A 23,875-nucleotide genomic window follows, 5' to 3' on the forward strand; every position below is an offset into this window, starting at 1 on the left:
AACAGCATGGGCAAAGGCCCTGAAGTAGGACTGTGCATTCCGTGTTCTAAAAAACCAAGAGGGAGGGTGAGTCACAGAAGTTGAGGTGGGTGAGGGCTGGTGCAGATCATACCAAGGAACTGAACTTCATTAATTTTAATGAATTTAAAGTTAAATGGACACATGCCACTAGTGGTTAATATACTGGACAGCACAGGTGTGTATAATATCAAATACTTTAGAATACTTGAATAATTTTTTCCCAAAGGTATGCTGCTGCTACATAAATCTTCAGATTTACTCCTTTTTGCTTTCCCAAGAGATGTTGGTGCCCAAATAGGATTTCTCTGGGAAACTGCTGTTGCTAAGGTATTTTCCATACTTAGACTATGATAGCAAGTGTTCTAAAGAGCTGAGGCAAATAGCCACATGATTTAAGGCAGGAGGGGGGGAAGAAAAGAAAAAACTTTCAACTAAATAATAAGGCAAAAGTTAGATCATGACCTAAATTACAATCTTTTTTAGGTTTACAAGGCATTTTTATCTTTGCTATGTTGAAAAGGTCTTCACTGTCAGGTAGAGCAGACACTTTCACTGAGAAACCTGAAGCAGGACAAAGGTGAAGGGACTGCCCAAGGACAAGAGCTGTCAGTCTAGGGCCTGAACTTCTGGCTCTGGGTCTCACTGTCTCATCCTGACAATGTGTATTAGTCCTGACTTCTCTTAGCTCATCCAAGACCATTCCACATGATTCCCTGTGTACTTTTATAAATGAATTTACTGGTTCAATTTGAAAACTACACCCTCCTCAAGCATTTCATTTGTCTAAATTATCTAAAGATTATTTTTTATGAAGTTTATGTTTAGGAAGCTGTCCAAAAAGTATTTTATGGAGTTCTATTACTAGCTAGCTATAGTGTGCCTTACCTAATAACAGGTCTGGTGGTTTTCTCTATTGATTTCCTGCTTTCAATTTTATTGATTTATGCTCTAATTCTTACTGTTTACACACACACACACACACACACACACACACACACACACAATTATATACATATTTGACGTAGGTTGAATTATTGTTCAAAATATGTGTGGCCCCTCCCTCTAAACCACGGGAAAGACTATACTTCCTACCCCATAGACCTCAGGCTTGGTTGTATTTTTTTGGCCAAAGGTATGCTCCACGTCCAAGCACAAACTGTAAGAGCCATCATGTGCTTCCACCATGTTCTTTTTCCTTTGCCATGAGAATAGTGATGTCCCTGAAAGGGAATACTCCTTCAACCTGGATCCCAGAGTGAAGACGTAAAACAGGGCTATAGTCAGCCCACAGCCAGCATGTAAGATGGGTAAGCCACTCACTTTACTACTGACAGCCAATGAGATTTGTGGCATGTTTGTTACTGCAGCATATCCTTACCTAAACTGCCTAATACAATATACAAAAGAGGTAACTGTTTCTTTTTCAAAAATTGTTCAGAATATAAATATTGCTCTTAAGACTTCCTCTTTTCATGTAACATATCTTGAATCCTATGTTCTCAACTACTAGGTTAAGCTGCCTCTCCACAGTCTTGCCCTAGAAGGAAACAAAATACTACCAAACTACAATGAAGACATTGCCATTACAACGTTGTCAGGCTAAGTGAGGGTTGAAGAAAGGAGTTTTGTGATCTCAGGTTCACTCTGCATATTGTAACATAGTATTTATCCAGTGGTTACAGGCAAAGGGCTGTCAATAAAGCTAATTACGAGGTTCAGTCAGACACTAAACTTAAAACTATTTTGGACCCTTATTATTTTCAAACCAACATTAAAAAGCTCTTTTCTACCATCTGCATGCATCCCTACCCCATTATTCTCCTATCAAACTGAAGATCTTTTTTTGTGTTTTCTTTTTGGGAGACCTAAAGGAATGTCCAGAAAACAGCCTAACAGAAACAACAATGTAAGTAGTGTGCCCTGATTAAAACCAATGCTTACCCAAAATGTGACAAACTAACTTGATCAGAGAGATATATAAGAAAGCCTTGTAATCGGGGCACCTGGCTGGCTCAGTCAGTAGAGCTCGCAACTCTTGGTCTCAGCGTTGTTAAGTTAGAGCCCCACATTGGGTGTAGAGATTGTTTAAAAATAAAATCTTTAAAAAAAAAAAAGCCTTATTATAATCCCAAATCCCCCTTTTTAGCAAGAACTAACACTCGGTTTCATGTTCTACTATGAATTAGGCATTGCGTCTAAGGTTCACATTCAGCACTTGTGAAGCTATATGTTAACATTAAAGCTCTCTCTTTGAAGTAGCTTTATTTCTTTCATTTTGAAAATAATGTGCTCATAATAGTAAACCAGGAAAATTAGTACAAATATTTTTAAAAAGATAAATTAGGGGCGCCTGGGTGGCTCAGTCGGTTAGGCGTCCGACTTCGACTCAGGTCATGATCTCGCAGTCCGTGAGTTTGAGCCCCGCGTCGGGCTCTGGGCTGATGGCTCAGAGCCTGGAGCCTGCTTCCAATTCTGTGTCTCCCTCTCTCTCTGCCCCTCCCCCGTTCATGCTCTGTCTCTCTCTGTCTCAAAAATAAATAAACGTTAAAAAATATATATTTAAAAAAAAAAAAGTTAAATTAATTGGGGCAAGCGGCCGGCTCAGTCAGTAGAGTGTGCAACTCTTGATCACAGGGCCATGAGTTCAAGCCCCACACTGGGCATGGAGCCTAGTTTTAAAAAAAGAAGATAAATTAACCATATTCTCACAACTCAGAGACATAAGCACTACCAAAATGTTGATGCTTTTCCTTCCTGTCTTTGCTTCTATGCATATGGTTCTCTTAACTGAGATCGGCGTTTATATAATTCACGTTGTCATTTAACATTAAGTCATAAGTATTTCCCATGTGTTTATAAAGTCCTAGCATTGTATTCCATTATATAGATATCACAATGTATTTAGCTATTCCCCTCTTCTTGAACATTTTAAGTAATGTCATAATAAGCAACTTGGTATACAAATCTTTGCCCACGCTTTCTAGTATTCGCTCATTATTTATTTACGGTAGTTTTTTTTTTAATGGAATCACTGAGTTAAAGCCTATATAATTCCTTTGTCCAACCCTAACTTAGCCTAACAAAGATGTAATGGCAGTGTCTTCATAGTTCCAAGGCTTTTGATGTATATTGTACTAATTGCCTCTGAACCCAAATAACAAGAAATCCCACCATAAGCCCACACATCAAAAGGCCACCGATGTCAAACACAAACACACACACACACACACAGTGCAGTTATTAAAGAATATATGGGTACCAGAATCAATCAGGACCCAGGACACAACATTATCCATAACCCTAAACACCCACTTTCATGAATAAGACTATTCCAGCCCCAGGACACACAGCTTCACCTCTCTCGCCAGATGTCCTTAAAACACAAAAGTAACCGCATCTAAATACCCATAAGATTTATGAGTTATGCCACTGCCACATCAGAGATGGACACTTCTCTGGAGAGGTAGAAAGCACATAGGTAAGAGAAGACAAATTAACCTGACAAGCCCTTCCTGTCAACATAAATGCAGTAGCTTCTTAGAAAAGAAAGTACCATTTGCTAGTAGTACTGTGTGCCTACTTTCTGATTTCCCTTCATGCTAGATGTATAGTCCTAACATACTCAAGAACTGGTGTTCTCTTTGCAGTGAGAAGGAGCACTTTGCAATATTAACCAATTTATATTACTCTTACATTTGATTCTATGGAGGTAAAGATATAACATGCATGATGCGTGATAACAGTTCTTTGTTACCGACTTCGTGTACATTGATACTGAACAATTTTGAATAGCTTTATGTTTATAAAAACATTTGCTAATATTTAATTAAACACTTAAAATTAAACTAAAATTTATTTAAATAAGTCTTATCTAAAATTCTGATAGTCATTATTTATAACTCTCATTTGCCTTTAAATTTTAAAGTAATTCTGAATATTTTAGATGAAAATAACTCTCTAAAAACATATATAATACATAACTTTAATTTTCCATTTCTTACATTTAGCTTAATTTACATGTGTAATGGAGAGATTTTCAAATGTATATCCTTTGAGTACAATTACATACTTAAGTATTTAGATAAATAGCATATGAGCTTCCATTTATATTCTCTTGCTGGGCTCCCAAATGTCAGAGATAGGCCTACGGTGAGGGGTTGACAAATTTCTCTCTACCAGCAGTATGTGAGCCCACATTTTCCCATACCAAGTTTAAATCTTACTTCTGATAATTCTCAGTGATTAAGTAAAATTTTTCATTTCCTTTGCTTTGATTACTAGTGACAATGAACTTTTTAAATATATGTTAACTAGTCACTTGTAAATTCTCTTCAAGTAATCTATCTCTTCATACACTTGGCCCATTTTAAATTTAGGGCATTAAGATTTTTTCTTATTGATTTGAGTGAACACATTATATATTAAATATATCCACCCTTAGTCATATTTCTTGCAAATGTTTCCCCAAATTATCAATTATTTTACATTTTTATTTATATCTTTTACATACATTTGTATACAGTCAAATCTATCCATCTTTTCTTTTGTGATTTCTCCTATGGAGTTTATGCTTAGAATACCCTTTCCCACTCAGAAATCAGATAAATGTTAATCTTAATTTTCTTCTAGTATTTTCACTTCTTTAAACACAATGCACTCACTAATGTACCTGGGATTTATTTGGACATGACATAAATTCATGATTGCATTAATTTTTTATATGTAGCTATCTAAATCTTTCTCAGTGACTTGAAATGCTTCCTTTATTGTGTACTAACTTTTGGAGTTTGCTTCTAAAGAAATATATTCCCTTCTAGGGGTGCCTGGGTGGCTGAGTCGGTTAAGTGTCCAACTTTGGCTCGGGTCATGATCTTGCGGTTTGTGAGTTCCAGCCCCGTGTCCGGCTCTGTGCTGACAGCTCAGAGTCTGGAGCCTGCTTTGGATTCTGTGTCTCCCTCTCTCTCTGCCCCTCCCCAGCTCATGCTCTGTCTGTCTGTCTCTCTCTCTCTCTCTCTCTCTCTCTCTCAAAAATAAATAAACATTAAAAAAACTTTAAAAAAATAAAAATTTTTAAAAATTTAAAAATACATTCCCTTCCATTCATCTATGAGTCTATTCTTGAGCCACATTAACTAATTATTGCACAGATACAATATTCTAAATTTCTCACGAGATTAGTCCTTCTCTTTCCATTCATCTTTTCATACTTTTCTCCCTTTCTCATCCTTCTATTCTTGCAGGTGAACCTTGGAGTCAGTCCTCGATTTGCTGCCCCTTTGGGCTCTGCCTTGACTGGAAGTAAAGCCAAAACCAGGAGACCACCTGGTAGAGGTATGGGAGTGGGTAATCCTTAAAAATAAGTCTAAGACTATTTAATATAGTTGTCTACTTACTACAAGATTACTCCTAACTCTAAAATCAGTCTCTGGAACTTTAGTACCCACAACTATTTTGTTATGTATGGAAAGTGCATAGCTTGTGGCCAAATGGACTATCACATTGACCTTAGACAAGACAAATGAACTTAGACAAGTTATTTAACTTCTCTGAACCTCAGATTCCTTATCTGTAAATAGAAGTGGGTAAAGCTGACCTCACAGAGCTGTTGGGAGAATTAAGAGATCATGTAGGTAAAACAGCCAGCATGGGGTCCAGCATATGGTGAGTGCTCTTGAAATGTTAACTTTTTTCTCCCATTTTAGCATTCTTGCTGCGCTACTCCAGAAGCATGCTCCTAGTCCTGCTCTGTATCTTTCTTTTTTCTTTTTCTTTTTTAATTTTAGAGAAAGACAGAGAGCATGACTCGGGGAGAGGGACACAGGGAGACAGAGGGAGAATCCCAAGTAGGCTCCATGCTCAGCACAGAGCCCCAAACCAGGCTCAATCCCACAACCCAGTGATCATGACCTGAGCCTAAATCAAGAGTCAGATGCTCAACCAACTGAACCACCCAGGGGACCCCAGGCTCTGTATCTTTCAAGGCATTAGGGTGTCTTTGCAAAATATATTCTGCTATGGTTTAAATAGATATGTCTCCCCAAAATCGTATGTTGAAATTCTAATACCCATGTGATGGTTGTAGGGGTGGGGTCTTCAGGAGGTGATTAGGTCATGAGGGCAGAGCCCTCACTAATGGAATTAGTGTCTTTAATAAAGAAGCCCCCAAGAGCTGCCTGCCCACCTTCTGCCATATGAAAACATAATGAGAAGTTGCCAGTCTGCAACTCAGAAGAGTTGCAGAGCATGACCAGACTGGCACCCCGATCTGGAACTTCCCATCTCCAGAACTGCGAGATATAAATTCCTGTGGTTTATAGGCCACCAGTCTGTGGTATTTTGTTCTAGAAGCCCAAACAGACTAAAACAGATTCTAAGATTGACTCCTCGGAGCATTCAAGGATGTCACATGGACTGACCCTTAGCTATCTGTAAGAGGAAAGGAAAAAAGTCAACCTTCAGCTTCTGTGGAATCCTGAGTCACTCTATTTCACTGTTAGGGCCATTCGGCTATGTTCTTGCCTTGCCTGCAGAAGTTCTTCTGCCAGCCATAGAGAAGTGCGAATAATTTAAATGATTCAAGCCAGCTTGTCAACATGTTCTTCAGATCTTTCTACATAGATATTTACTCTTTGATCTTTCACAAGATGGATCATCCTCAGCCAGGCAGAGAAAGTGATTACCCTGGATGATTATCCTGGAACTGACACTAAATTGGAACCAGTTTCCTTTCTCCATGAGAGCATTACTCCAATAATAGGAATTATCTGTTAAAAAGAAAAAAACAGAAACATAAAGTCATTTTCTCTACAAATTGCCCTAAGTTAGAGCCAGAAATCTCTAGACAGAGCCAACAGTACCACACATTGTAAAACAGTCTTTAGCAAGGTCTCATCAACCCTGCCCTGCCTCACCCAGCCTTGGCACAAGCCCTCATCCTATCCCAGCATAGCCGCAGCACACTCAGCCTTGATCCAAGCTGTGTTACCTGTTGTTACCTCAAACCTGAACTCCATGCTGCCCTCACCCCCCTCACCCAGGCCGGCTCTAGGCACTGTCCTCCTCATCAAGACTGTGAAATAAATGCTTTCTGCCTCTGTAGTATGATAAAAAAATAAATATTTGGTCTTCGTCCCTGATTCCTGGCACAGAGCTCCTAAAATCCTTGGAATTTACTGTCTTTTGAAGAAATACATTTTTTAAATGTTTATTTAATTTTGAGAGAGAGATGGAGGGACAGAGTGTGAGGAGGGCAGGGGCAGAGAGAGAGGGAGACACAGAATCTGAAGCAGGCTCCAGGCTGTGAGCTGTCAGCATACAGCCTGATGCAGGACTCGAACTCATGAACCATGAGATCATAACCTGAGCTGAAGCCAGCTATTAACGGACTGAGCCACCCAGGTGCCCCTATTGTCTCTTGTATGCTCATGAGGTGGCTCATGGTGGAAGCTGGACACTAGAAAAACCAACCACATGATGAAAGGGTTAGAACTTTCAACTTCACCCGCCCCCCCCCCCAACCTTCAGGGAGGAGAAAAGGGCTGAAGATTAAATTCAATCACCCATGGCCAATCAGTTAATCAATTGTGCCTATGTAATGAAAGTTCCATAAAAAACCCCTAAATGACAGGGGCACCTGGGTGGCTCAGTCGGTTAAGCGTCCTATTTCTGCTCAGGTCATGATCTTGCAGTCCCATGGGTTCGAGCTCTGTAGGTTCAAGCCCCGCAGGTTCGAGCCCCACGTCCGGCTCTGTGCTGACAGCTCAGAGCCTGGAGCCTGCTTTGGATTCTGTGTCCCTGTCTCTCTCTGCCCCTCCCCCACATGTGCTCTGTCTTGCTCCATCTCTCAAAAATAAATGTTAAAAAAAAATTATGGCACAAAAACAGACAACAGATCAATGGAACAGAATAGAGAACCCAGAAATGGACCCACAAACGTATGGCCAACTAATCTTTGACAAAGCAGCAAAGAATATCCAATGGAATAAAGACAGTCTCTTCAGCAAGTGGTGCTGGGAAAACTGGACAGCGACACACAGAAGAATGAACCTGGACCACTTTCTTACACCATACACAAAAATAAACTCAAAATGGATGAAAGATCTAAATGTAAGACAGGAAGCCATCAAAATCCTCAAGGAGAAAACGGGGAAAAAACCTCTTTGACCTCGGCCACAGCAACTTCTTACTCAACACATCTCCAGAGGCAAGGGAAACCAAAGCAAAAATGAACTATTGGGACCTCATCAAAACAACAAACTTCTGTACAGCGAAGGAAACAATCAGCAAAACTAAAAGGCAACTGACAGAATGGGAGAAGATATTTGCAAACAATATATCAGATACAGGGTTAGTATCCAAAATCTATAAAGAACTTACCAAACTCAACACCCAAAAAACAAATAATCCAGGGGAGAAATGGGCAAAAGACATGAATAGACACTTGCCCAAAGAAGACATCCAGATAGCCAACTGACACATGAAAAAATGCTCCACATCGCTCATCATCAGGGAAACACAAATCAAAACCACCATGAGATACCATGTCACACCTGTCAGAATGGCTAACATTAACAACTCAGGCAACAACAGATGTTGGCGAGGATGCAGAGAAAGAGGATCTCTTTGGCACTGCTGGTGGGAATGCAAACTGGTGCAGCCACTCTGGACAACAGTATGGAGGTTCCTCAAAAAATTAAAAATAGAACTACCCTACAACCCAGCAATTGCACTACTAGGTATTTATCCAAGGGATACAGGTGTGCTGTTTCAAAGGGGCACATGCACCCCCATGTTTATAGTAGCACTATCAACAATAGCCAAAGTATGGAAAGAGCCCAAGTGTTCATCGATGGATGAATGGATAAAGAAGATGTGGTATATATATACAATGGAGTATTACTCGACAATCAAAAAGAATGAAATCTTGCATTTGCAACTATGTGGATAGAACTGGAGGGTATTACAGAAAGCGAAATTAATCAGTCAGAGAAAGACAAATATCATATGATTTCACTCATATGAGGACTTTAAGACACAGAACAGATGAACACACAAGGGAAGGGAAGCAAAAATAATATAAAAACAGGGAGGGGGACAAAACAGAAAAGACTCTTAAATATGGAGAACAAACAGAGGGTTACTGGAGGGGTTGTGGGAGGGGGGATGGGCTAAATGGGTAAGGAGCATTAAGGAATCTACTCCTGAAATCATTGTTGCACTATATGCTAACTAACTTGGATATAAACTAAAAAAATAAAATAAAATAAAAATTTTTTTAAAACCCTAAATGACAGAGTTCAGAGAGCTTTTTGGGTTGGTAGGCACACCAGTATGCTGAGAGGCATTTGGAGAGAGCACAAGAAGTTCCACAAGCCTTGTCCCATACTTTGCCATATGTGTCTCTTCCATTTGGCTCTTCTTGAGTTGTACCCTTTATAATAAAATGTAATAGTAAATAGAGAATTTTTCTGAGTTCTGTGAGTCATCTAATAAATTATCAAACTTGGTGGGGGGGGGGGGATGGTCATAGGAATCTTCAAATATGTAGTTGGCCAGGCAGAAGTGTGGGTCACCTGGGTATCCCACTTGCAGCTGGCATCTGAAGTAGGGACAGTCTTGTAGAACTGGGCCCTTTAATTTGTGAGGTTTGACACTAACTCCAGGTAGATGGTATCCAAATTGAATTGAATTGGACACCCAGTTGGTGTCAGAGTATTAGAGAATTGGTGAGGAAAAATGACTCATATTTGTTGTCAGAAGTGGTGTGAGAAATACCACACAGTCCCAGACTCCCTACCCTAACCCCTGTACTCCAAGGACCACCTATCCTTAACTGTGTTCCCTGGACCCCCAGAAGTACTCCAAGAAATCCACGAATCTTAAATCCAAAACAAGCACTAAACTATGAAATTGTCCATTTCTCCTCTCATCTCCCCTGCCCACCACCACAAGAAATGTCTGTGTTCTGTGTCCTGTGCCTTTCCATGTCTGTGCCTTTGACCACCTAGAATGTTTGTCTTCTTTTCCAATAAATTTGAAGTCCAGCTCAAATGCTTCCTTAAAGTCTTATCACATTCCTCCACCAAACATTATCTTTCCTTACTTTTGGAACAATTAATATCTATCTCTCTTTATCTGTATGCTTTAATGACATGTCATTTTCTGTCTTATATTAGGGTTTTCTGATGTTCATCATTTATTTTCCCTACTAAACTATAAACCCTTTGCTGACAAGAAGCTTGAAGTCAAGTCAGAGAGATATGTTGTGATCCATGGTTGAATTATCTTTGTATTCACAACTTGGCTTGGTGTTTGGCTCTTAGTATTCAGACAATGATTTCATGAATGAGTCAATCAATCTCAAAAGTGCTATATGAAACCTACCAGCTTCAAGAGAATAATTACTAAGTGAACATGTGGAAAATGTGAAGTAAAAGGTCTGTTCCTTTCTATACATGGGGCTTGTATTAGTCAGGGTTCTCCAGAGAAACAGAACCAATAAGAAACATATATAGAGAAAGAGATGTAAGAAGAGATTTATCGGGGGCGCCTGGGTGGCTCAGTCAGTTAAGCACCGACTTCAGCTCGGGTCATGATCTCACGGTTTGTGGGTTCGAGCCCCACATCAGGCTCTGTGCTGACAGCTTGGAGCCTGGAGCCTGCTGCTGATTCTGTGTCTCCCTTTCTCTGCCCCTCCCCTGCTCATGCTCTGTCTCTCTCTATCTCTCAAAAATAAATAAACATTAAAAAAAATTTTAAAGAAGAGATTTATTGTAGGAATTGGCTTCCTTGACCATGCAGACCAAGATGTCACATGACTAGGAGAGTGGGGAATGTAATTCAGTTCAGGCCCAAAGGGAGTATCAGGGGAACAATGGCATAAGTCACAGTCTGAGTTCAAAAGCTCAGGAGTACCAATATCTGAAGGAAGGAGAAGATGAAAATCTTAGCTCAAGCAGGAAGAAAATTTACCTTTGCTCTGCCTTTTCATTTTATTTAGGCCCTCAGTGGTTTGGGTGATGCTTATCCACAGTGATGAGAGGAATTCTCATTAATCAGTCTACTGATTCAAAATCTCATCTCTTCTTGGGGAGCCTGAGTGGCTCAGTCAGTTGAGCACCTGACTCTTGATTTCAGCTCAGGCCATGATCCCAGGGTTGTGGGATCAAGCCCCATGTCAGGCTCTGCACTGACAGCACAGAGCCTGCTTGGGATTCTCTCTCTCCCCCAATCTCTCTGCCCCTCCTATGCTCACTCTCTCTCCCAAAATAAATAAATAAACATTTTTTAAAAAATCTCATTTCTCCTGAGATACCCTCACAGACACATCCAAAAATAGTGTTTTACCAGCTACATGGTATCCCTTAGCCCAATCAAGTTGACAATAAAATTAATCATTACAGGACTCATGGGGAAATCAAACCTGTTTGTACTTACCACCCAATTCATTTTTGCCCGGAATCCTGGTTTACAGGATCAAAGAAACTGGAATCTGAATCAACCCACAAAGATTAAAAGAAATCACTGAGGCCTTTCCTCCTGGCAAGATGGCTATTGCTTTTCTGTCATTTGCTCCTAAACCTCAAAAGCTTCAGGCCATGCCAAATTCTAAGAGCAATTATGAAGCACTTTTTTGAACCTGCAGACCACAAACCAATTTGTGTGGTTAAACATGTCCATCAGATAATGGACATCTCCAATGTCCATTATCTGATGATTTGGGAAGAAGTGAAAACTGTCTCACCAATCTTTGGTGATTCATGCTTTCCAAAAGAAGTGACAAAAAAAAAAATGTACACACTTTCAAACAATGAAATGTGGCAAATTCCACGACACCTATCATCCCTGAAGGCTGAACATGATCCCTTTCTCTCTCCATATGGAGAACTATCACAGCTACAGGGAAATGCTCTCCCTCTAGACTCAACAGCTGATGAGACACCCTGAAGAAGAGAAACACTAAACAAACCAAAAGGAAGACCTAAACACTGATCTACATTAAGCTGACTCCACTAAATAAATGGTGAGACTTATCTGCTATACTTCACTAGGCAGGAAGATGCTTCCATTTTATTACTGTAGTAAATTCAAAGCAGAAAGCAACATATATTGACACTTCAATCAAGAAGGTTCAGATAAATATACACGCACACACACACAAGCACACACTCTTACATGCATGTTCCCTGCCCAGCCCACTCAGCTCTGTATGTTGAAAGCTTTATGAAAGAAAGCCTGGAGGATATCCAAGATTGCTAACAAGATTCAAAGGGATGGAATTTTACAAATCCTTATAAAAGAACGGGGAGCCCTTGCCAATGAGAATTTGAAATATGTTCTTCTGCTCTTCTGGCTGTACAGAAGAAAAAGAGTCATAAACAACTTGCCAAGAATATACGTTCCCACAGAACACATCACCCTCAAGCTAAGTGCTCGCTGTCCTTTCTTCTTTAAGCACTAGGAATCAGTGACGTTACTGGGATAATACAGACCTGCCTGGCACCTTCAATCACTTGGCAAATTATAAAACAGGACTATGTCACTTCAGCTACTGAAATAAGGAGGCAGACCGACATTACCAAATAAGCATGTGCAGTACAGGGGTGTAAGAAATGGGACAATATTTCAAGTGCTGGAAAGTGACAAATTTTATGTTGAGCCACATCCACTGCAGGGCCGCATACGGTATTTCTTCAAGGTGCAGGTATTGCATGAAGGTAAACTGTGCTGGGCATGTTTGTAAAGTATTTATATTCCATCAGCTTTCTTGCCAGAGGAAATAGTGGTTCTTTGTACATTATGCCAGATGAATTTTATAATAGAAGCCACAGCCTATTTCTAAGTAAATCATTAAATCATCAGCTTTTTAATGAAATGGAATTGTATGCACTGATCTTCCAGATAAAATTGTCTGTACTGGTTTTTGGGGGGCACCGAGGTGGCTCAGTCAGTTAAGCATCCCAATTTCGGCTCAGGTCAAGATCTCACAGTTCGTGGGTTCAAGTCCCACATCAGGTTCTGTGCTGACAGTTCGGAGCCTGGAGCCTGCTTCTGATTCTGTGTCTCCCTCTCTCTCTGCCCTTCCCCTGCTCATGCTCTGTCTTTCTCTGTCTCTAAAAAATGAATTAAATAAATAAATAAAATTAAAAATTAAAAAAAGATGTTCTTTTGTAGAACGTGACTGTCACAGGACAGAAGAATTAACTAAACCATTTGCTGCAGAAGACTGTGGAAAGGTAGGCAAATCAGTATTTATTGAGCAAAATGCCAGGCACGAAGTAGGCACTTGCCATGTGACTTCACTAAATCCTAATATCAACCTATAAGAAAAGAACAATTATTCCCATATCAGAGATGAGAAAATTCAAAGAAGCTAGATAACTTGCCCAGAAACACAATGCTAAGAAGTGGCAGAAATAAGATTTGAAAAATCTAGGTCTTACCAAAACCTAAGTTCATTCAAATGCAATGTGCTAAATCCCAACCTGGACAAAGTTGGCCTAGATAATCTTGCCCTGGCTTTTCAAGCCAAAATTAAATATAAGTAAGCCACCTGTAGTAAGCCACCTGTCAACCAATATATACTAATGCCCAAATATTTTGGGTAACTGGTGGCATGCACTGTACTACATTTCATGCATATAGACTAAATGTCCTAATATAATTGCTGTTAGCAAAACAGAAGACTCTCTAGTCACAAATATGGTCAAAACAATTTTTTAAAAGGAGTTGAGTAGAATGGGAAGCTAAGGGTCATCTAATCCATGCTTCCATTTATTGATTCAACAAAGATTCGTTGAGTCCCTAAGACCATGTACTTCTCTAGTCACTGGGGATACAGCAGTAAATAAACCACATAGCATTTCTATTCTCATAGATCTTACATGTTAATGGTGAATACCGGTAATAAATAATATTTTTACCATGGAGAAACCTGGAAAACACTACCTTAACCATATGCCAAAGGTTAACATCACCAATAATGTCATATGGATATCATTTATGCCCTGATATGATGTGATAAAAAAGGCATTTCACCCCTGTGGTACTCTTTCAAAAACAAAAACAAAAACACCTAACTGTAATCTAATTAAGAGAAAAACATTAAGCAAACTTGTATTGGGGACATTCTACTTGATTTCTAGCCAGTACTCCACAGGGCTATCGAGGTTATGAGAAACAAGTAGATTTACACACAAATGGAAACTAAACAACATACTCCTGAACGACCAGTGGGTCAAAGAAGAAATCAAAAAGGAAATTAAAACATATCTCTAAACTAATGAAAATGAAAACACAATATACCAAAACCTATGAGATGCTGCAAAAGCAGTTCTTAGAAGGAAGTCTATAGCAATAAATGCATATATTAAAAAAAGAAAGATCTCAAATAAGCAACCCAACTTTACACTCAAGGAGCTAGAAAAGGAAAAACCTAAGCCCACAGTTAGCAGAAGGAAGGAAATAACAAAAATCAGAGCAGAAACTCTCTGCTTAGAGATTAGAAAAATAGAAGAGATCAACAAAACTAAGAGATGGGGGTTTTTTGGGAAAGGATAAACAAAATTGACAAAACTTTAGCTAGACTAAGAAAAAAAGAGACAGTACTTGAACAAATAAAACTGGAAATGGAAGAGATGTGCAACTGATGCCACAGAAATACATAGGATCATAAAAGACTACTATGAACAATTATATGCCAATAAATCTAATAAATGGGTAAGTTCCTACAAATACACACTTAATCAAGACTGAATCATGAAGAGAGGTGCCTGGGTGGCTCAGTCAGTTAAGCATCCAACTCTTGGTTTCAGCTCAGGTCATGATCTCACTGTTCATGGGTTTGAGACCTGTGTCTACAGTGTAGAACCTGCTTGGGATTCTCTGTCTCCCTCTTTCTCTCTGCTTCTCTCTGGCTCGCTCTATCTCTCTCTCAAAAATAAGTAAATAAACATTTTTTAAAAGACTGAATCATGAAGAAATGAAAAATCTAAACAATTAATGAGTAAGGACATTGAATCAGTAATCAAAAACCTCCCAACACAGAAAAGTACAGGACCCAGTGGTTTCACGGGCAAATTCTACCAAACGGTTAAAGAAGAATTAATACCAATCCTTTTCAAAAAAATCCTTTTCCAAAAAATTGGAGAGGGGGTATCTCTCTCCAGATCATTTTACAAAGTCAGCATTATCCTAATACCAAAGCCAGATAAGGACGCTATGAGAAAAGAAAATTGTTGACCAATATCTTTGATGAATATATATGCAAAAACTCTCAAAAAATATTAACAAAACTGAATTCAACAGCACACTAAAAGGATTATAGGCCATGATCAAGTGAGATTTATCTCTGGATGCAAGGATGGATGATCATATGCAAATCAGTAAATGTGACACATTATATTAATAGAATGAAAAATAAAGATCATATAATCATCTCAATAGATGCAGAGAAAGCATTTGACAAAATACAACAATTTTCATGATAAAAAAAAAAACCCTCCACAAATTAGATATAGAAGGAACACACTCAACACAATAAAGGCTGTATACAACAAACTCACAGCCAACATTATACTCAACAGTGAAAAGTACAAAGCTTTTCCTCTAAGATCAAGAAAAAGACAAGGGTGCCCACTATCACCACTCTTTTTCAACACAGTACTAGGAGTCCTAGCTACAACAATCAGGCAAAATAAAGAAATTAAAGGCATTCAAATTGTAAAGGAAGAAGTAAAACTGTCTTTATTTGCAGATGATATATTCTTGTATAGAGAAAATCCTAAAGATGCAACAAAAAAACTATTAGAAATAATTAACGAATTAAGTAAAGTTGCAGGATATAAAATCAACATACAGAAATCAGTTGCATTTCTATGCACCATGAAATACCTGAAAAAGAAATAAAGAAAACAATCCCATTCATAATATCATCAAAAACAATAAAATACTTAGGAATAAATTTAAATTCATTTATTTATAAATAAATTTAAAATAAATTTAAATAAATTATAAATAAATTTATAGATAAATAAATTTAAAGGTCTGTACAGTCAAAACTATAAGATTTTGATATGTGAAATTGAAGACAAACAAATAGAAAGACATCCCATGTTCATGGATCAGAAATTCATATTGTTAAAATGTCCATACTACCCAAAACCATCCATAGGTTCAAGGCAACCACTATCAAAATTCCAATGACACTTTTCACAAAAATTTTTAAAAATCCTGAAATTTCCGTGTAACTACAAAAGTCCTCAAATAGTCAACAATCATGAGAAAGAACAAAGCTGGAGGCATTACACTTCTTGATTTCAAACTATATTATAAAACTATAGTAATCAAAATAGTATGCTACTGGCATAAAAATAGACAAATAGACCAGTGGAAGAGAATAGAGAGCCCAGAAATAAACTCCTGTATCTATGGTCAACTAATATTTGACAAGGGATCCAATAACACTGAACAGAAAAAGAATAATCTTTTCAATAAATGGTGTTGGAAAACCTAGATAACCACATGCAGAAAAATGAAATTGGACCCCTAGCTCACACCACTCACAAAAACTAACTCAAAATGGATTAAATACTGCAACATAAGACCTGAAACTATGAAGCTCCTAGGGGAAAACATGAGGGAAAATCTCTACACTGGCCTTGGCAATTATTTTTTTAGATATAAAACTGAAAGCACAAGCAACAAAAGGAAAACAAATAGTAGGCCTACATCCAACTAAAAAGCTTCTACACTGGAAAAGAAACAACAAACAAAATGAAAAGGCAATTTATGGAATAGGAGAAAATACTTGCAACCCATATATCTGACAGGGGTTAATATCCAGAATATGTTAAAAAATGCATACAACTCTATAATAAAAACACAATCTGACTTTAAAAATGGACAGAGGAACTGAATAGACATTTTTCCAAAGATGACATACAGATGGCCAATATGTACATAAAAAGATACTCAACATCACTACCCATCAGAGAAATGCAAACCAAAACCATAATAAGGTTATCATCTCATTCCTGTTAGAATTGTTATCATCAAAAAGGCAAGAGATAACAAATGTTGGCTAGGATGTGGAGAGAAGGAAACCCTTGTGCACTGTCAGTGAGAATGAAAATTGGTTGGGGCGCCTGGGTGGCTCAGTCGGTTAGGCGTCCGACTTCGGCTCAGGTCATGATCTCGCGGTCCGTGAGGTCGAGCCCCGCGTCGGGCTCTGTGCTGACCGCTCAGAGCCTGGAGCCTGTTTCAGATTCTGTGTCTCCCTCTCTCTCTGACCCTCCCCTGTTCATGCTCTGTCTCTCTCTGTCTCAAAAATAAATAAACGTTAAAAAAAATTTAAAAAAAAGAAAATTGGCTCAGCCACTGTAGAAAACAGCATAGAGATTCCTCAAAAAATTAAAAATAGAACTACAAAAGAATCTGCAATCCCACCTCTAAGTATATATACAAATAAAAGGAAAGCAGGATATCAAATATATATCTACATTCCCATGTTTACTGTAGTATTATACACAATAGCCAAGATACGAAAACAACCTAAGTATCCATCAATGAATGAATGAATAAAGAAGATATGAATATACATATATATATTCACATATATATGTATATTTATATATGTGAACCTTGAGAGCATTATGCTAAGTGAAATAAGTCAGAGAAAGATAAATACTGTATGATATCATTTATATGTGGAATCTAAAAACTCTAAACTTGTAGAAACACACAGTAGAGTGGTGGTTACCAGGGGTTGTGAGTGGGGGGAAGGGAGGGGGAAGATGTTGGCCGAAGGGTATAAAATTGCAGTTAGAAGATAAATAATTTCTGGAAATCTAATGCACAATATTAGCAAAGAGAATCAATAAAAATACTCCTGGAAGTACTATGCAATTATAGCACGGTTGCAGAATACACGGTTAATATACAAAAGTCAATCACTTTCTTATATACCAGCAATGAACAATTGTAAATTAAAATACAAATTATGGTAATGTAAATTACCATTTACATTAACACCCAAAAAATGAAATGCTTAGGTATAAATCTAACAAAATATGTATATGAAATATACAAAGAAAACTACAAAACTCTAATCAAAGATATCAAAGAACAAAATAAATGGAGAGATATTCCATTTATGAATTAATTAAAATGAGTAACTGAAACACGATGGTACTGTCATAAAAGTAGATACATGGATCAATGGAATAGAACAGAAAACCCAGAAATAAACCCACAATTATATGGTCCATTAAGTCTGACAAAGGAGGAATGAATATACAATGGGAAAAAGACAGTCTCTTCAACAAATGGTGTTGGGAAAACTGGACAGCCATATGCAAAGAATGAAACTGGACCACTTTCTTATACCATACAAAAAAATAAACTGAAAATGGGTTAAAGACCTAAATTTGACCTGAAACCATAAAAATGCTTGAAGATAGCATAGGCAGTAAGCAGTATCCTCTCTGACGTTGGCCATACCAACATTTTTCTGGATATGTCTCTTGAGGCAAGGGAAACAAAAGCAAAAATAAGTTATAGGAACTACATCAAAATAAAAAGTTTCTGCACAGCAAAGGAAACAATCGATAAAGCTAAAAAGCAACCTACAGAATGGGAGAAGATATTTGCAAAAGCATATATGTGCATATCCCATGAAGGGTTAGTATCCAAAATACATAAAGAACTGATACAACTCAATAACCTCCCCAAAATGAATAATCCTTTACAAGTGGGCAGAAGACATGAATAGACATTTCTCTAAAGAAGACATACATATAGCCAACAGACACATGAAAAGATGTTCAACATCATTCATCATCAGGGACATACAAATTAAAACTACAATGAGATATCACCTCACACTATCAGAATAGCTAGAATTAACAAAACAAAACAAAACAAAACAAGTGTTGGCAAGGATGTGGAGGAAAAGTAACCCTCTAGTTCTGTGGGTGGGAATACAGATTGGTGCAGCCACTGTGGAAAACTTTCTCAAAAAGTTAAAAATAGAAATACCCTATGATCCAGTAATCACACTACTAGGTATTTACCCCCAAAATACAAAAAAAAAAACAAATTCAAATGGGTACATGCACCCCTAGGTTTATTAAGTCATTATTTACAATAGCAAAACGACATAAGCAGCCCAAGTGTCCATCAACAGAAGAATGGATAAAGAGGTGAGATAGATAAATATAGATATATAGATACACATATACATATACATATAACATGTGTATATCTTATATATATGTAAGATATATATATACATATATATATAATTTCATTATTTCATTATACATATAATGAAATATTATTGAGCCATAAAAAGGAATGAAATCTTGCCATTTGCAACAATACAGATAGAGCTAGAGAGCATAATGCTCTGTCAATCAGAGAAAGACAAATACTATATGATCTCACTCATATGTGGACTTTAAGAAACAAAACAAATGAGCAAAGGAATAAAAAGAGAGACAGACAAACCAAGAAACAAGACTTTTAACTACAGAGAACAAACTGATGATTACCAGAGGAGAGATGGGTGGGGGATGAAGGAAATAGGGGATGGGGAATAAAGAGTACATTTATCATGATGAAAAAGAAAAAGAAAAAGAAAATCGAAAAAAAGAAAATTCTGTTTCAAAGTTACAATCTGATAGTATATTTGATTAGTATTGTGAATGATAGTTAATAAATTTGGATTAAATGTAACAAATATCAGGGGCGCCTGGGTGGCACAGTCGGTTAAGCGTCCGACTTCAACCAGGTCACGATCTCACGGTCCGTGAGTTCGAGCCCCGCGTCGGGCTCTGGGCTGATGGCTCAGAGCCTGGAGCATGTTTCCGATTCTGTGTCTCCCTCTCTCTCTGCCCCTCGCCCGTTCATGCTCTGTCTCTCTCTGTCCCAAAAATAAATAAACGTTGGGAAAAAAATAAATAAATAAATAAATAAATAAATGTAACAAATATCTGAATCAAAAAAGGAAGAAACAAGGAAAATTGTCATATAATTCATGTAACTATTCCTTAAAATCAAACTTTCCAACTCAATGACCTCTTAATAGAGTTATTATTAAATGTTTTCCTTAATTTTGCACTAAAAAAAAAAAAAAAGACTTACCATAAAGGTACAGTAATCAAGACAGTGTAGTATTGGCAAAAGAATATACAAATAGGTCAATGGAACAAAATATAGAGCCCAAAAATAGACCCATAGAAATATAGTCAGGGCACCTGGGTGGCTCAGTTAAGCATCTGACTTTGGCTCATGTCATGATCTCACAGTTCATGGGTTCAAGCCCCATGTCAGGCTCTGTGCTGACAGCTCAGAGCCTGGAGCCTGCTTCAGATTCTGTGTCCCCTTCTCTCTCTGCCCCTCTCCTGCTAGTGCTTGGTCTCTCTCTGTCTCTCAAAAATAAATTAACATTTAAAAAAAAAAAGAAATACAGTCAACTGATCTTAGACAAAGGAGCAAAAGCTATATAATAAAAAAATATAGTCTTTTCAACAAATGGTGCTGAAACAACTGGACATCCACATGGGGAAAAAAAAGGAATCTAAAAACAAATCTTAGGCCCTTTACTAAAATTAACTCAAAATATATTGCAGACATAAATATAAAATGCAAAACTATAAGAAGACAACATGCAGGAAAGACTATATAACCCTGGGAACAGTGATGACTTCTTAGATATAACACAAAAGCATGATCCCATAAACAAAATAGTTGACAAGCTAGATTTTATTAAAATTAAAAACTTCTGCTCTATGAAAGAGAAATTAAGAAAATAATCTCATTTACAATTACACCAAAAATAATAAGCTACCTGAGAATAAACCTAACCAAAGAGACAAAAGACCTGTACTGTAAATATAAAACACTGATGAAAGAAATCAAAGATGACACAAAGAAATGGAAAGACATTCCATGCTCATGGATTGGAAGAATAAATATTGTTACAATGTCTGTACTACCCAAAGCAATCTACAGATTTAATGTTATCCCTATCAAAATGCCAACAGCATTTTTCACAGAACTAGGACAAACAATCCTAAAGTTTGTATAGAACCCAAAGGACCCTGAATAGCTAAACCAATCTTGAAAAGGAAAGCTGGAGGCATCTCAATTCTAAAGCTGCAGTAATCAAAACAGCATGGTACTGGCACAAAAATAGACAGTTAGATCAACAGAGCAATATTGGAAACCCAGAAATAAACCCACAGTTACATGGACAATTAATCTTCAACAAAGCAGGAAACAATATCCAATGGAAAAAAGATAGTCTCTTCAACAAACGATGTTGGGAAAACTGGACAGTGACATGCAAAAGAATGAATCTGGACCACTTACTTACACAAAAATAAATTCAAACCATAAAAATCCTTGAAGAGAACACAGGCAGTAATTTCTCTGACTTGGCCATAGCAATTTCATTCTAGATATGTCTCCTGAGGCAAGGATAACAAAAGCAAAAGTAAACTGTTGGGACTACATCAAAATAAAAAGCTTCTGCATAGTTAAGGAAAGAATCAACAAAACTAAAAGGCAACCTACAGAATGGGAGAAGATATTTGCTAATGACATATCTGATAAAAGGATAGTATCCAAAATATATGAAGAACTTATAAAACTCAACATGCAAAAAACAAATAATCCAATTAAAAATGGGCAGAAGAGATAAATAGACATTTCCTCAAAGAAGACACCTAACAGACACATGAAAAGATGCTCAACATCACTTATTATCAGGGAAATACAAGTCAAAACTACAATGAGATACCACCTCACACCAGTCAGAATGGCTAAAATCAACAACCACTCGTCTTGGTGAGGATGTGGAGGAAAAGGAACACTTGTGCACTGTTGGTGGAGGTGCAAACTAGTGTGGCCATTCTAGAAAACAGTATGGAGTTTCCTCAAAAAGTTAAAAATAGAACTACCTTATGATCCAGCAATCACACTACTGGGTATTTACCCAAAGAATAAAAGAACACTAATTCATGCACCCCTATGTACACTGCAGCATTATTTATAATAGCCAAGATACGGAAGCAGCCCAAATGTCCATCAATTGATGAACTAAAGAAGTATATATATACTCGGTCATAAAAAAGAATGAAATCTTGCCATTCGCAATGAGACGGATGGAGTTACAGAGTATAACGCTAAGCGAAATGAGTCAGTCAGAGGAAGACAAATACCATATGATCTCACTCCTATGTGGAATTCGAGAAACAAAACAAGCAAAGGGGAAAAATAAGACTCTTAATTATAGAGAACAAACTGATAGTTACCAGAGGGGAGGGAGTAAGGGGTTGGGTTAAATAGGTGACAGGGATTAAGGAGTGCACTTGTGATGAGCACAGGGTGCAGTATGGAAGTGTTGAATCACTGTATTATATATCTGAAACTAACACTGAATGTTAACTAACTGGAATTAAAATTAAAACATAAAAAAATTATACATTAAAAAAAACTTCTACTCTGAGAAAGATACTGTTAAGACAATGAGAAGATAAGCCACAGACTGGGAGAGAATATTTGCAAAAGACACATCTGTTAAAGGACTGTTATTCAAAATATACAAAGAACTCTTAAACCCAACAGTAAGAAAACATATTACCTGATTTTTAAAATGGGCGAAGACCTGAATAGACACCATACCAAAGAAGAAATATACAAATGGCAAATAAGCATGCAAAAAGACGTTCCACATTTTCATCAAAGAAATGCAAATTGAAACAACAATGAGAAATCACTGTACATCTATTAGAATGACAAAAATCCAAAACACTGACAACACCAAATGCTGGCAAGGATATGGAGCAACAGGAACTCTCATTCGTTGCTGGTGGGAATTCAAAATGATTCAGCCACTTTGGAAGACTGTTTGACGGTTTCTCATGAAATTAAATATACTCTTTCCATATGATCCGGCTATCATGCTCCTTGATTTGCCCAAATGATTAAAAACCTATTTCCACACAAAACCTGCATGCAGGTGTTTATAGCAGCTTTATTCATAACAGTCAAAAACTGGAAGCAACCAAGATGTCTTTCAGCAAGTGAATGAGTAAATAAACCCTGGTACATCCAGGCAATGGAATATTATTCAGTGCTCAGAAGAAATGAACCACAAAGCCATGAAAGGACATGGAGGAAACTAAGTGAAAGAGGCCACTCTGAAAAGGCTATATATATAGATTCCAATTTTATGACATTCTGGAAAGACTCACATACAGAGATAGTAAACAGACCAGTAGAGAGAGAGGGAGGGATGAACAGGTAGAACACAGATAAATTGTATGAAACTACCCTGTATGTTATTTTATCATAGTGGATGCTCGTCATACATTTGTCCAAATTCGTATAATGTGCAACACCAAGAGTGAACCCCAAAGTAAAATATGGATTCTGGGTGATAATGCATTCATGTAGATTCATCAGTTATAACAAACATACCACTACAGCTCAGAACATTGATAGTGGAGGTGCTGAGGGGGCGGGGGGTGGTGCAGGAGCTATACAGGAATTTTCTGTACCTCTGCTCAATTTTGGTGTGAACTTAAAACTACTCTAAGAAATAAAGCTTATTGCGGCACCTTGGTGGCTCAGTCAATTCAATGTCGAACTTCGGTTCAGGTCACGATCTTAGTGTTCCTGAAATGGAGCCTGCATCTGGCTCTGCGCTGACAGTGCAGAGGCTCCTTCAGATTCTCCCTCTCCCTTTCTCTCTGCCTCTCCCCTGCTTGTACACATGCTCTCTCTCTCCCTCAAAATAAATAAACTTAAAAAAAAAAAAACCCTGCTATTACCATTCATCTATAAGTGT

The 23,875-nt window shown here is 37.6% G+C and overlaps 1 protein-coding gene across 11 annotated transcripts in view; it reads right to left on the reverse strand.

The window, feature by feature from the left end:
* LOC147583347 (uncharacterized) overlaps nucleotides 1-23,875 on the reverse strand; it is a 131,687-nt gene that overhangs the window by 97,124 nt on the left and 10,688 nt on the right. For 5 of the 11 annotated variants that reach the window (XR_015248123.1, XR_015248119.1, XR_015248122.1 and 2 more), the window contains exon 3: nucleotides 6,475-6,785. The exons of 1 other annotated variant lie outside the window; for it this stretch is intronic. Coding sequence is in view for 3 of the 10 variants with exons in the window: in XM_086697005.1 (XP_086553131.1) it covers nucleotides 6,648-6,785 (138 nt within the window). In the remaining 7 variants the exon portion in view is untranslated. The remainder of the gene's footprint in view (nucleotides 1-6,474; nucleotides 6,786-23,875) is intronic. 5 more of the 11 variants (XR_015248125.1, XM_086697005.1, XM_086697006.1 and 2 more) reach the window with 2 other exon arrangements.

This window comes from Puma concolor, chromosome A2 (assembly GCF_028749965.1).
Source record: "Puma concolor isolate L17-30 chromosome A2, mPumCon1.1.hap2, whole genome shotgun sequence".
Classification (NCBI taxonomy): Eukaryota; Metazoa; Chordata; class Mammalia; order Carnivora; family Felidae; genus Puma; species Puma concolor.